General features: G+C 41.4%; 1 protein-coding gene across 3 annotated transcripts in view; it reads right to left on the bottom strand.

The window, feature by feature from the left end:
* Positions 1-15,871, bottom strand: part of LOC128701137 (methylmalonyl-CoA mutase, mitochondrial) — a 54,159-nt gene that overhangs the window by 25,601 nt on the left and 12,687 nt on the right. For all 3 annotated transcript variants that reach the window (XM_053794729.2, XM_053794731.2, XM_053794730.2), the window contains exons 8-14: positions 14,701-14,877; positions 13,738-13,861; positions 12,757-12,822; positions 11,356-11,465; positions 11,012-11,161; positions 8,847-8,942; positions 7,841-7,987 (exon numbers count right to left, since the gene is read on the bottom strand). In XM_053794729.2, coding sequence (XP_053650704.1) covers positions 7,841-7,987; positions 8,847-8,942; positions 11,012-11,161; positions 11,356-11,465; positions 12,757-12,822; positions 13,738-13,861; positions 14,701-14,877 — 870 coding nt within the window. The remainder of the gene's footprint in view (positions 1-7,840; positions 7,988-8,846; positions 8,943-11,011; positions 11,162-11,355; positions 11,466-12,756; positions 12,823-13,737; positions 13,862-14,700; positions 14,878-15,871) is intronic.

Raw genomic sequence — 15,871 nt, 5'->3', positions numbered from 1 at the left:
TCTGACCATAGTATTGGCAAAGCGCTCCTGCGTCATGTTGGTAGAGATATTTCATTTCATGCTCTCAAGAGCGGTACGCGCATCGTCACTGTCCAGAATGCTACCCAAGCTCATGATCTTTCTCTCCTTTCGAATATCGATACTACTCCTATCACTATTGAAAAACATCTTTCTCTCAATTCTTGTAGTGGTACTGTCATTCTGCCCCATACCATAGTCCGACAGAATTTCCAGTCATGTGGCAATGACATTCTTGAACAGCTGGAACTCCAGGATCTCCCAATCCTCAAAGTAGACACTTATGTCCTTCCTGCCCGGGGGCGGAGACGTTACCCTTGCAATGTGGCTCGTTCAACTTTTGACAGCCGAGAACTCCCGTCCTCTGTATATGTCGCGGGACATCGGTTACAAGTTCGAAAGGTGTTACCTACACCGCAACAGTGTAGAAATTGCTGGCGTTTTGGTCACCCAGCGAAATATTGCAGATCTATGGCCGAATGCCCAGTCTGTGGTGCCGACGACCATTCTAATACATCTTGCAGTCAACCTCCATCTTGCCTTAATTGTCATGAAGCTCACCCTTCGTACTCCCGCCGTTGCCAGGTCTACTTAAATGAACGTGAAATCCGTTGCCTCAAAGAGGCAGAAGGTCTCCCTTATGCTATGGAAGTTGCTCATCTCCGCCTCCAAGGAAGACTACCGCGTGTTTCTTATTCTCGTGTTTCCAAACATCCCCCCACTTCTGAGGTCCCATCTTCTGCAGCCTCCTCTGTTGTTACCCCTCCCATAGCCACTCCGGCATCTAATCCTTTTGCTGTCCTTGGCTCTGACGTCCCGACTACAACTCAGTCTGTTCTCACATCTTCGCGTCCTTCCTCACAAGCCCCAGTATCGACAAGACCTTGTACGACACCTAATACCAATCGCCCCTCTACTTCTCAGAAGTCCAAAAAATCCACATTGCTCAAATCTTCTTTGCCCCTTCCTTCCCTTCCTCCACCTCCACACTTTACCTTTCCAGTCTCTGTACCTAGTTCTTTCCCTCTCTCTGGCTCTATTACAAGTGTGGAGATTCACCCTCCTCCTCGTACTATGCCTTCCACCCCCGTCCCCTCCCAAGTTTCTCCCTCTTCTGCCACCTCCCAGGTTTCTGCCTCTTCTGTCCCCCCCCCACACTTCATCTCCAGTCCCTTACACTCTTCCCTCCCCCTCTACTTTGGTACAGTCCATTACTGTCCCAATCTTTACTCACCCTCCTCCTTCTATCTCCAATATGATCTCCCATACATCTTTGAATTCAGAAACACTTGAAGCCATTTCAGAATACATATATTGCAGAGACTAAACCTTCAATGGACACTGATTCACTTCCTGTTCCTTCTCTTCCCTCTCCTCCATCTTCACAACCCCATTCTTCGCACTGCTCCGTTCCTTCGCTACTTGAACGTCTTCCAATGCCACCACATGTTGACTTTTCTAACCCCTGTTTTCCAACCTATCTCAGGCTATAATTTATTGTATTCTTCGGATCCTTTCTCAGATGGGACCTTTAATGAAAGTGCCCTTCTTCTACACAATGATATTCCGTACTGTCAACTATTTGTCCATACCTTGCTGCATTACACTGCAGCCTGTATCCACTTGAATAAGTGGTTTACAATATGTTCTTTATATCTCTCTCCTTCTCGAGCATTTTCTATCCCAGACTTTGCCTTTCTTGTTTCATCCTTACCACCACCACTTCTGTTACTTGGTGATTTTAATGCCCACCATTTCCTCTGGGGGGGTCTCATTGTGACTCACGTGGCATCCAGTTGGAGGCTTTTCTCGCCTCTCACCCCCTCCATGTTTTAAATACGGGTACTCCCACCCATTTTGATCCTCGTACTCATACTCTCTCTTGCATCGATCTATCAGTCTGCTCTTCCTCCACTGCACTAGACTTCACCTGGTCTGTTCTACCGGACTTACATGACAGTGATCATTTTCCAATCATTCTTACTTCTTCCTATTCACCACCTTTCCGTAGCCCTCGCTGGCAATTTGATCGGGCAAATTGGGATCTTTACTCACACCTCACTGCTTTTAGTGAGGTTCCTTCTTCATCCTCCATTGATGAGCTCCTACACCTCTTCTCGACGTCAGTTTATACCGCAGCTTCTCATTCTATACCCCAAACCTCAGGCAGGCATTCTCAGAAGTGCGTGCCTTGGTGGTCTCCTGCTTGTGCTCGTGCAGTACGTTTGAAACGCGCTGCATGGGGCAGGTACCGGTACAATAGAACCGCTGAGAGACTTCTTGATTTTAAGCAGAAGCGTGCGATCGCTCGCCGTGTCATCCGTGAAGCTAAACGCACTTGTTGGCGAGACTATGTTTCCACCATCACCTCTGCTTCTATGAGTGCAGTCTGGAAAAAAGTGAGGAAATTGAGTGGTAAATACTCTCCTGACCCGGCTCCTGTTCTACGGGTCGCTGGTGTTGATGTAGCAAACCCTCTCGACATTGCCATTGAACTTGGCACACATCTGGTCCGTATTTCCCGGGGGCTCCATCTATGCCCCTCGTTTCTTTCCTCAAAGTCTGCCAGAGAGTTAGTACCCTTGGACTTTTCTTCTCTCAGAGAAGAACAGTATAATGTGCCTTTTACACTTCAAGAACTAGAGGCAACGCTCTCAGCTTGCCGATCATCGGCAGCTGGACCTGACGACGTTCATATTCGTATGTTACAACATTTACATCGGTCAGCCCTTGTAGTCCTCTTACACCTCTTCAATCTTATTTGGGTACAAGGAGTTCTTCCCCAGCTGTGGAAATCTGCCATTGTTCTCCCTTTCCGCAAACCGGGTACTACAGGACATGATACCTCCCACTATCGTCCCATCGCTCTTACTAGTGCAGTTTGCAAAGTGATGGAACATCTCGTAAATCAACGTTTAATGTGGTATTTAGAGACACATAACAGTCTCTCCGCTAGTCAATATGGCTTTCGTAAGGGTCGTTCTACCATAGACCCCTTACTATGCTTGGATACGTATGTTCGTAATGCCTTTGCGAATAATCACTCAGTTATTGCCATATTTTTTGACCTTGAGAAGGCATATGACACAACTTGGAGGTATAATATTTTGGCCCAGGCCCATTCCTTAGGCCTCCGAGGCAATCTACCATCCTTCCTTAAGAACTTTTTAACTGACAGACATTTCCGTGTTCGAGTCAATAATGTTCTTTCCCCGGACTTCGTCCAAGCTGAAGGTGTCCCTCAGGGATGTGTTCTAAGTACAACACTTTTTCTCCTTGCTATAAATGATTTGGCCTCTGTTCTTCCACCCAATATTTGGTCATCACTCTATGTTGATGACTTCGCTATTGCTTGTGCAGGCGCTGACTGTCATCTCCTTGCAGTTTCTCTCCAGCATGCGGTCGACCGTGTTTCCACTTGGGCCACCACGCATGGGTTTAAATTTTCAAGTACCAAAACTCACCAAATTACTTTCACTAGACGCTCTGTCATCTCCGATCATCCTTTGTATCTCTATGGCTCCCGTATCCCCGAACGTGATACAGTCAGGTTTCTAGGCCTTCTCTTTGACCGTAGGTTATCCTGGAAACCTCACATTACCTCTCTGAAGGCAACTTGTCACAGCCGGCTAAACCTTCTTAAAACCCTTGCTCATCTTTCCTGGGGAGCTGATCGTCGAACTCTGCTTCGCCTACATTCAGCCCTCGTTTTATCGAAACTCGATTATGGTGACCAGATTTATTCCGCGGCCTCTCCTGCTACTCTCTCTAGCCTTAACTCTATCCATCACCAAGGATTACGTTTGTGCCTTGGTGCTTTTCGCTCTTCCCCTGTTGAGAGCCTCTATGCAGAAGCGAATGTTCCATCCTTGTCTGATCGCCGTGATGCCCATTGCCTTCGCTACTATGTACGCTCTCACGATCTCCACAATCCTTCCATTTATAGAATGGTCACCGATATTAGTAGACATTCTATATTCGTTCGCCGCCCCTGTTTGCTCCGTCCCTTTTCTCTTCGCCTACATTCACTCGTCTTCCCTTCAGTTACCACCTTTATATGTTCATGTAGCATCTCACTTTTCCCTACACCCCTGGGAAGTTCCAGCTGTTCGGGTCTGTTCTTTCTCACTCCCTTGCTCGAAAGCTCAACTGCCTACGGTGGCTTCCCGCTCTCTTTTTCTTGATCACTTCCACTCCCATTCTCATGCCACCGCTGTGTACACAGATGGCTCTAAGTCTTCAGACGGCGTCGGATTCGCAGCAGTGTTTCCGGACAGCATCGTGCGGGGGCATTTACTATCTTCGGCTAGCATTTTTACTGCTGAACTGTATGCCATTCTTGCAGCACTTATTCGTATCGCATCTATGCCTGTGTCATCATTTGTGGTAGTCTCAGACTCCCTTAGTGCTCTACAGGCTATTCAAAAATTTGATACATCTCACCCCCTAGTTCTCCGTATCCAACTTTGGCTACGCCGTATCTCTATGAAGCATGAAGATATTGTTTTTTGTTGGGTCCCTGGTCATGTCGACGTACAGGGCAATGAACAGGCAGACACTGCTGCGCGGTCAGCAGTACATGACCTACCAATTTCCTATAGAGGTGTTCCATTTCTGGACTATTTTGCTGCAATAGCTACCCACCTTCACGCTCGTTGGCAACAACGTTGGTCAACTGTGCTTGGTAACAAACTTCATTCTATTAAACCGAGCATAGGTTACTGGCCGTCTTCTTGTCATCAGTGCCGTGGTTGGGAGACCACTCTCTCCCGTCTTCGCATTGGCCACACTCGTCTTACTCACGGGTATCTCATGGAGAGGCACCCTGTACCTCTCTGTGAGCAGTGTCAAGTTCCAGTATCGATTAGCCACATTCTGTTAGACTGCCCTCTCTATCAACGAGCACGCAGAATTTACCTCCAACGCCGTCTTCGTTCTACTACTCTCTCTTTACCTTCCCTTCTTGCTGATGGACCCTCCTTTAATCCTGACTCTCTCATTGACTTCTTGACAACAACTGATTTACTCCACAAACTCTGATGATGATACCTTACGCACTCCCCTCAGCCCTTTCTAGCTCAATCTCTTGCTGCCCCTTACCCTTTCACCATCCAATGCTCCGCTGTTATCCGTAACCTATTACTCATCCACCTCCCTTTTGCCACCTGATGCCCTCGCTTCCTTCCTCCCGTGCAGCGCTGTATAGCCCTTGTGGCTTAGCGCTTCTTTTTGATTATAATAATAATAATCTTGATTTAAGGAATTGGGCCCTATATCTACTTCCCTGGATCAAACCTGAATGTCTCCCTCTTCCCCAGGCACTGTATGACCCCTGCAGGTTTAGTGCTCCCCCATGAATACAGTAATAATAATAATGGAGTGGGATTTACAAATAACCCACAATGGGAAGAGACTTTTGATGATATTTCAATCTTGCTCAGCTCTGATTTAATGATGGTCCTGCAAAGACCAAAATATTGTCCAATGTTTTCTCCATTTTTTTTTTAACACATCAGCCATTCCCCACCGCAGCAGGGTGATACAAAAAGAAAGAAAAAACTTTTCAACACTTTGACCATCACTCATACATAATCATAGTCTTGGCAGAGGTGCTCAGATATGACAGTTTAGACGTCCCTCCAAACTGCCAATATCCCAAACCCCTCCTTTAAAGTTCAGGCATTGTACTTCTCATTTCCAGGACTTAAGTCCAGCTAACTGGTTTCCCTGAATCCCTTCACAAAATATTACTTCTCAAAGGTGTGGAATACTATTTATGAATTATTCCAGCAAGTTACTGCCATGTCAGAATTTTTGGATCATGCATGAGATGATCTTATCTAACTACTTGATAAAATACTTGTGAACTGCATTTAAATGATAGAATTTTTTAGAGTTATCTGAAATCAACTGGAATAAAAATTTACCTTGAAAGAGATGTGCTGTACTGTCTAATCAAAGATAACCCATGAAGAACAATTTATACGTTTAGAATTGGAAATTCGAAGCTCCTTCTAATGTTTCCCTCAAGCAAACAGCCTTAAAATGCTTTTGCTGCAGCAGATGGTATGAACACACTTTCAAATGAAAGGCATTACCAATCGGCCAAGCTTCCTAATAAAGAAATGTGCTGTCATATTGTTGTAGCCATTGACACATGCTTGTACTACTAGTAACCAACCCAGATATTCTCTAACCCTGGTTATGTTGTTTTTCTAGTAATCTCAAAAAAATTTTTTTGCTGGATTCCTGCACATGCCAGTGTTCAGAGCAATGAACAAGAAGATTCAGCTGCTTGGTCAGTTATTCACAACCTGTTAGATAAATAAACAGAGATGCAACTAATTTATTTTTATTATCACACTGGCTGATTCCCACCAAGGCAGGGTGGCCCGAAAAAGAAAAACTTTCACCATCATTCACTCCATCACTGTCTTGCCAGAAGGGTGCTTTACACTACAGTTTTTAAACTGCAACATTAACACCCCTCCTTCAGAGTGCAGGCACTGTACTTCCCATCTCCAGGACTCAAGTCCGGCCTGCCGGTTTCCCTGAACCCCTTCATAAATGTTACTTTGCTCACGCTCCAACAGCACGTCAAGTATTAAAAACCATTTGTCTCCATTCACTCCTATCAAACACGCTCACATATGCCTGCTGGAAGTCCAAGCCCCTCGCACACAAAACCTCCTCTACCCCCTCCCTCCAACCTTTCCTAGGCCGACCCCTACCCCGCCTTCCTTCCACTGCAGACTGATACACTCTTGAAGTCACTCTGTTTCGCTCCATTCTCTCTACATGTCTGAACCACCTCAACAACCCTTCCTCAGCCCTCTGGACAACAGTTTTGGTAATCCCGCACCTCCTCCTAACTTCCAAACTACGAATTCTCTGCATTATATTCACACCACACATTGCCCTCAGACATGACATCTCCACTGCCTCCAGCTAATGTCACTAATGTGACATTTTATTGTGACAACAGTTCACTCTCTAGGAACTTTGTCAAGCCAGTAATGGCTTGACAAAGCTGGGGAAGCGAAATGCTGCCAAAATAAAATGTCACATTAGTTGCATCTGTATCTATTTACCTAATATTTTGTTGGCAATTCTACCATTATTACTATTCCTTTCCCCGATTATTTTTAGTACTTTCTCCACAACTCTGAAACTGTTGGCAACAAGTCAGAATGCAACAAACCATTTTTATCACAAAATCAGGAATCTGACCATCATCTTCCCACTGCTGTCAAGTTTGGTAAACTACTCTCACACATTTGTGAATAAGGCACACAAGACTCGTGCAGGGAGAAACGCCCACCTCCACTATACCTTACCCTCCATCTATAGCACTGTATGACCCATACAGGCTTGGTGCATAAAATGAACAATGATAATAAATTAGCTGGAAACATTTGAGCAATTTTGTTAACTTCAAAACCTACTGCTCCATTCTTCTATGCTGAGTTGGAATAATGCATCGAATTACTTAGAAATTCTCTTTTTGCAATTTTGTACATTTTTGAAAAGTCCTTGGTTCAGCAGAGCATTTCAAGCAGAGAACAGATAAACAGTGGCATGAAAGAGGCAGGTACCAGAATCCCCATGAAACTTGTGAAGCTTAATTTAGAGGCAAACAATTCAAATCAGTTGTGACCCAGTGCAGCACTTATTATAGCATAAAACTGGCAACTTGAAGTGTTATCATACCATCATTTCTTTGTGCAGACATGAATGGAAACAGATAACCAAATAAAGATAATGGCACATAAATAAAGAATACTAAAATGACTGCAAATGAAGGACCATCTTAAGGTATTACCTGAAACAATGGTCCAACGTCAACGTCAAATCCGAGGTCAGCAAACCCAGTGGCGATCACTTTAGCCCCGCGATCATGGCCATCCTGGCCCATCTTTGCAACCAGGATTCTTGGGCGGCGGCCTTCAACTTCAACAAACTCATTAATCTGCAGGAGATAATAAATTCCACCTTATTACATACTGCACTAACAAATTAAATAAATAGGTATTCTTTTATTTGAAATGTAGTGTTGTCATGCCTTTGGCAGGACAGTGATGATGAAAAGTGTTTCTTCTGTTTTGGGTCACCCTGCTTTGGTGGGACAAGATGAGATAAGATAACATTTCGTTCAGATTTTTAACCCCGGAGGGTTAGTCACCCAGGATAACCCAAGAAAGTCAGTGCGTCATTGAGGACTGTCTAACTTATTTCCATTGGAGTCCTCAATCTTGTCCCCCAGGATGCGACCCACACCAGTTGACTAACACCCAGGTACCTATTTGCTGCTAGGTGAACAGGACAACAGGTGTAAGGAAACATGTTGGAGTGCTTCCACCCGCCGGGAATCGAACCCGGGCCTTCCGTGTGTGAAGCGAGAGCTTTAGCCACCAGGCCAGAGCCCATGTGTTAATAAAGAAAAGAATATCAAATCTTTCACTGATATCTGTCTATGCCTCTCTCTCCATCTACATTACTAATTGTTATTAACCAACAGTAATGTTAGACTGTTGTCTAACATTACTGTTGATCAACAAAAAATCTTCCCTAATGGATATGAAGAAGAGGCATTTAACTAACACTGGCTGCTTGCAGAATAAACTGCAGTCACCAGGACAATCCCATGGCAATAAAGAAATTTGGAATCCAGAAGAAGGCATACTGAGCTAAGAGGTGGGAAGGCCCTGAACTGGTGTTCTTAAGATGTTTTATTCTCAGTAGTTCATCACAACTAATACAAATACTGAAAACAATTTAATGGGTAGAGAAAAACAGTAACAATACAGTGAGATACAAGATATTTTTACCTTGGCTGTCACTGCTTCAAGCTCGTGTTGATCACCGAATTCTGTTTTGTACGCACCCGACACCAACCTGTCCGAGGCAACATGCCGACCAAATACCTGGAAATCAAAGAACTTCTCTAGATAACCACTCATCAGAAAAAGGGGGTTTCCTTTCCTTAGAGAAATCATTACAGACTATGGCCAACAGCCAAATTTTGGCATCCTTATTAAATAAATAGAGTTTTCATCCAATTTTGAAAATCTCTTAGGGTATTACAATACAGTAAATATAAGAAATGAGACTAGCATGCGGGGAGTGTTTGGAACTGCATTAAATTGCAAATAATGCTATCAAGAACAGGTCTTTTAAAGTTCTTGATCCCAAGAAATAGAAATGCCCTCCCTTTTCCTGAAAGAAACCTGTTTATCTTTCATTCCCTTGGTGCACTGTATGACCCCCTACAAGTTGGGGGTTTCCTCATAATTATTATTAACTAGTAATGAGCTACTCTTGCAGAGTAACCAGATGTGAAGTGGAAAGCAAGATATGTAGCACTTTAGGGTTGTAATGAGAGAGAGAGAGAGGGAAAGAAAAAGAACGAGAAAAAGGAAGAAAGAAACTAAGTGCATTCTATAGTTAATTAGATCCCACAAGGCATAAAAATGTGCACCAATAATACTCCTCTTTTTTCCTAGTATAGCTGTTGTCCCCGAGCTGGATGGTACTATAACAGAAATTTATCATGCACTTTATCTTGTGCTCAGTCTTCAGAGGCTGAGAACAGACCATTAACTGCCAATATGACCCTACACTATTCATTAGAAGTATGGAACCCTTCCAACAACCTTAAAATACAAACATAAATAATTATTGATAAAAACTCTGGGTTAATAAACTTCCAACTGAACATAGAAATCTCACTAGAATAGTTCTCTATCCCAGAAGTTACAGAAGTCTTTGGTTATTACCCGAGACCTCGCATTCAAAACTGTATATATTTTCATCTTTGTTACCGGTAATGAGATGCAACAAATGCATTTAAAGTAACCTTCTGCAATACACAGATAACCCACACATAGGAGAGAGGAGCTTATGACGATGTTTTGGTACGACTTGGACCATTTACAAAGTCACACTCACTTTGTAAATGGTCCAAGTTGGACTGAAATATCATTGTAAGCTCCTCTCTCCTATGTGTGGGTAATTTCTGTATTGTTCCAGTCATGGTATTGTGCCTTTTTGTTATTTACCTACTGGAATCATAAATGTTTATGGAGATTAAATTGTGATGTTAGTGTACTTTCTGGCAGACAGATACTGAAAAAGTGATGAGGAATGTGTTTCATTCTTTGGATCACTCCTAACAGTGTGGGAAACTGGGTATGTAAAACCAAAAACTTCATTAATACTAACAATGCCAACAACTATGTACTTAGACATCTCTGTCCCTCTCTCCTATACAGCTTCGCCTCACTTAACAAGGCATGCATACTGGTCAGAGAGCCCATCGTAAGTCCAAGTCATCGGTGAACGAGTATGTCACTAAGCAAGGAGAGGCTGTATACATGTATAATGGCTTCCTCACCTGCATGTGTTAGTGTGACTTGTAAATGATTCAAACTGGACCGAAATGACTGTGGCCCGGTGGCCTGGTGGCTAAAGCTCCCGCTTCACACACGGAGGGCCCGGGTTCGATTCCCGGCGGGTGGAAACATTTCGACACGTTTCCTTACACCTGTTGTCCTGTTCACCTAGCAGCAAATAGGTACCTGGGTGTTAGTCGACTGGTGGGGGTCGCATCCTGGGGGACAAGATTAAGGACCCCAATGGAAATAAGTTAGACAGTCCTCGATGACGCACTGACTTTCTTGGGTTATCCTGGGTGCCTAACCCTCCGGGGTTAAAAATCCGAACGAAATCTTATCTTATCTTATCTTATCTCTCTCTTATGTGCAGGTTATTTGTGTTCTGTTCCAGTCACAGTATTGTGCCTTTTTGTTCTTTAGAATTATTAAAAAAGGTCAGCAGAGCCAATCATAATTAACTGTCTTAACACTGTGCTTTCTCCTCCATATTTCATTCTAAGGTTTCCATGTAATCTACCTAAGCATACAGCACTATGATACTCTTACTGCCTAAGAGAAATGTTCATCATTAATAATTCATTAGATCTGATCTGACATACATTTTCCATGGCTTTGGAGATTTCTCCCAGAGAAGCACGTGCTCGAGCAGCCTCCACTGCAGCGGCCAGCAAGTTACCCTCCCCTCGTGCTGCTGCCTCCAGCACTGCCAAAGCTTCTTCAACTCTTGAAGTATCTCGAGAAGCCCTTATCTACAAGAAGAAAATTTAACAATTTGGATTTACAGCTTATATAAAAATTTTATCTAATGAAATCTAAAAATATGACTGATTATTATTTACATTTGTATATATTGTATAATAAGTATCTGACCCTCAAGCCAATAAGCATTCTGTACCTCTAAGTTTTAAATGTTTTAAGGTGTTTGTAGCCCTAAAATACAAACCTTTCTTAATTTCTCCACCTGGGTGCTTCGAACCTCATTATTGTCAATCATAAGTACATCAACTGTCTCTTCTTTTTCCAGCTTGTATTTATTGACACCAACAATAATTTCTGAAAAATTATAATTATTATATTAGACAAAGATTCCTAATGAGCTTTTCAAAAAATGATTAAATCAAAGAGCATGATTTTACAGTAAATATAATGAAAGGTAATAGACACTGCAAGATTGTCATTGTAGAATATTATTCCAGATAGCAGGTGGCTCTTAGGCCAAGTGACATACTCAACACTGCCAGTTATCCTGAATGGAACAAGATTGGTTGATAAAGACAATATATAAACCGTAGAAGGATGGAAGAACATGTAGAGAGTTTCCAATGAAGGGCTAGAAGGTGGGTGGGAAACAGTGTTGGTAATTATTACAGTTCTGAACCTTCAACAGGTACATGCCAGTGTGATAATGAGAATGAGTGAATGCAAGTGGCTCATAGAATTTAATTTTTTCTAACACACCGGTCATCTCCCAATGAGGTAGGGAGACCCAATAAAGAGTAAACTCAGTCCAGCAGTAAAATAGTTACCTAGGTGTTAGTCTACTGGTGTGGATTGCATCCCAGGGACAAAAATGACCTAATTTGCCCAAAATGCTCTGTATAACAAGGGGCTGTCTATATAGCAGTATATCATTGATGTCAGCTAGGCATGTATTCAATGTACATGTACTTGTAGATGGGAATTACAGCATCTGCACTCTGAAGGAGGGGTGTTACTGTTGCAGTTTTATAACTGTAGTGTAAAGCACCCCTCTGGCAAGACAGTGATGGAGTGAATGATGATGAAAGTTTTTCTTTTTTGGGCCTTCCTGCTTTGGTGGGAATCGGTGCCGATGTGTTAATAAAATAAATAAATAATTATTATTATTATTAATCACCATCATTCATTTAATTTCTATCTTGTTAGAAGTGAGCTGACATCACAGTTCAAATGACCCTCCAAACTGCAACATCCTCACATCTTCAGAGTGCAGACATTGTACTTCTCACCTCCAGGATTCAAAGCTGCCTAAAAGGTTTTCATGAATTCGTTCATAAACGTTATTTCTGTTCTCATTCCAACAGCATGTCAAGCCATAAAAAAAAAAAAAGAGCATATATGAAAAAAATCTATGAAACTGATTAACTGGAGTTTTGAAGGTTGGGAAGCACATACAGTGGCTGCACTCTGAAAGCAGGGTGAATGTGTTTAATTAAAGTGAATCATCAACAGACTGTAATGTCTGTCTACTAAAATTATCAAGTGATGACATGATAACGACTTGAGTTTTCTTATTTAAGTTGCCCTGGAAACAGCCAAAGAGTTCAAAATAATGAAAAAATTAACCTTTAAAAAAAAATCTTACCTTTCCCACTGTCAATCATAGCTTGTTTTTTAGCAGCACATTCTTCAATCTTCAACTTTGCCCACCCTAAAAAAAGATACAAAATATCTTTAGAAATCTATCAGCTTTATGATTTAAATGAATTTTATTATAAGTCACTTATATGACAACGAAACCCAAAATAACCTCCGCCAAGTGGCTTCAAAACATTTTTTTAACAGCAGGTTAGGTTCCGGGCCCCGTTTATACAGCAGGTTAGGTTCCGGGCCCCGTTTATACAGCAGGTTAGGTTATTGGGTTATTGCTGTAAAACAAAATCACTGTAAAGTGAAACATAACATAGCCTTCTTTAACTTTCAAATGCATATAAAAAGCCTGATAACACGATTATACACTATCATATCATATTAAGTGAGTAACAGAGCTAGGCTTTAAAATATTTTCATCCTTAGATTATAGTGACTGATGAATATATTTATTGTAGGAATAAATGAAGAATGGGTATAACTGAAAACTGCTGTATTAGCAAAACACCATAAAGCAAAGTGCTGTAAAGTAAGGCCCTCCTGTAATGAATAAAACTGTACCATAAGTAAGAATGAATCAAGGATGCCCCATGTTTTTATACTAATAACCATAGTATTCCCTGTCCTTAAATGATTGTATGTGATTACCTCACAAAAAAATAGCCTATTTCCTCTAGGAAGAATAAAAGGGCACAATATCATGACTGGAACCATACACAAATAACCCACACATAGGAGAAATTTTATGATGACATCACACACACACTGTGACTAGTTAATGATCCGTGTCGGACCAAAATGTCATCAAAAGTTTCTTTCTCCTATGTGCAGGTTATCTGTGTACTATTTACTTTTAACATTGCAGTTTGTTTACTCTTGACAAAAGCAATTTAAGAGATACCTCCTAGAATAAAAATAAAAACCAATTGATAATTATCATGCGGAACAAAGAAAACTGATGCCACAATAAACTCACCAGATGCTACAGCTTTTGCCATACCACCCATATCTTCTACTTCATCAATAATAGCCTTTCCTGCTGTGTACACTTCATTTGTTAAAGCCTCCATAGCATACGAGCCAGCCCATGGGTCAATTATCTGAAAAATATGGAATCTTTGCTAGGGCATGACAATAATCATGCCTATTATAATAAACTAAACTGATAATCAAGAATTTTTCGTCCATAAGCCATGCATGTCATAAGAGGTGACTAAAATGCCAGGAGCAAGGGGCTATTAACCCTTCTCTCAAGTAAATTACTAAACATAAAAAGAAGATATACTTTATAGTTTTCTTCTTTTTCGGGTCATTCTGCCTTGGTGGGAGATGGCCAGAATGTTAAAAATAATAAAAAAGTGATAATCAATACTAATACTGTATTCAAATATATATTAACAGCCATGGTAAAACTATTAGCAAGATGCATAGATAGAAAAATTTCGAAATCACAACACTTCTCTAAATACTGGCAGTGTATAAGATTAAGGTTCAGGAAAAATTTCCAAAATACAAGCTTCAAGCATAATCATATCAAGTCAGCAGTTCAGCTGATGGCTGAACTTTATCAAAGTATCAGACTCCAAACTAAGTGACCACAGCTTGTGTATCATTTTCCAAGTACCAAAATGAACTTTACAATTCTCTGAAGTATCAGATTCCAAAGTTTTGATGTTTAGCTGTACTGTTAAACAGAGCATTTTTTTTTTTAACACATTGGCCATCTCCCACTGAAGCATGACCCCAAAAAGAAAGAAACACTTTCACCATCATTCAACACTTCCACCATCATTCACTTTCACCATCTAAACTGTCATATCTGGGCAGAGGTGCCAAGATATGACAGTTTAGATGTCACTCCAAACAGCCAAAGTTATTCTAACTTAAACAATAAGCAGAAATCTCAAAGATTCAAAATTAATAGTCATTGTAAACTGACCTTTGGAATTCCAGTCTCTTCTTGCAAGATAATTTGTGTGTTGCGAGCAATGCGTGCAGAAAATTTGGTGGGTAAACCAAGTGCTTCATCAAATGAGTTTGTATGAAGGGATTGAGTACCACCAAAAACAGCAGCCATCGCTTCAACTGTGGTACGGATGATATTATTGTATGGATCCTGCAATAAGTGAACACATTAATTGCTTAATATAACAACAGTATTGTATTAAAGATAGAAGGTAATGTGTGGATTTAAGAAGCACTTTGACCTATGGGATCATTCAGCATTTTTGACAAAAAATACAACCACATATACTAACACTTACAAGCCAAAATTATATTCACATTTCATGACTGTCTTTTAAAATGAAACGTTACAGAATATCTATTCTATAAATCAACTGAGTTGTAATGGATATTTGGGCCAGCAGGCCACCAACAGCAGCAACCTGGTTGACCAGGTATGTACTGGACAAGTCTGGCCCATGGCCAGCCTGCAGGAATAGGAAAACTCTAGAAATTAGTCACAGGCATATAACAAATAAAAAAAGAACATTCAAACCAAGCATACAATGAAGATGAGGAAGTGGAAAACCTTGCAGAACTAGTATGAAAACCATTTCTGAATGTACATATCTTGCAGAGGACCTCTATGAGTTTGAACCCTCTATACTTCAAATTTGCCTTTCACAGAAAGTAGAGGTTTAAAATACTATAAAATAATTATAGTGATATGTTGCGTATCTTTATAAGTATATGCTTCTAAACTGTTGTTTCTGGGCACCTCTGCAAAAACAGTGATTATGTGTAAGTGAGGTGAAACTGTTGATTTATTTATTTTTTATTATCACACTGGCCGATTCCCACCAAGGCAGGGTGGCCCAAAAAAGAAGAACTTTCACCATCATTCACTCCATCACTGTCTTGCCAGAAGGGTGCTTTACACTACAGTTTTTAAACTGCAACATTAACACCCCTCCTTCAGAGTGCAGGCACTGTACTTCCCATCTCCAGGACTCAAGTCCGGCCTGCCGGTTTCCCTGAACCCCTTCATAAATGTTACTTTGCTCACACTCCAAAAGCACGTCAAGTATTAAAAACCATTTGTCTCCATTCACTCCTATCAAACACGCTCACGCATGCCTGCTGGAAGTCCAAGCCCCTCGCACACA

Source organism: Cherax quadricarinatus, chromosome 73 (assembly GCF_038502225.1).
Source record: "Cherax quadricarinatus isolate ZL_2023a chromosome 73, ASM3850222v1, whole genome shotgun sequence".
In the NCBI taxonomy this organism is placed as follows: domain Eukaryota; kingdom Metazoa; phylum Arthropoda; class Malacostraca; order Decapoda; family Parastacidae; genus Cherax; species Cherax quadricarinatus.
The sequence above is the reverse complement of the archived record's forward strand: the minus strand, read 5'-3'. Positions and strand labels throughout refer to the sequence as shown.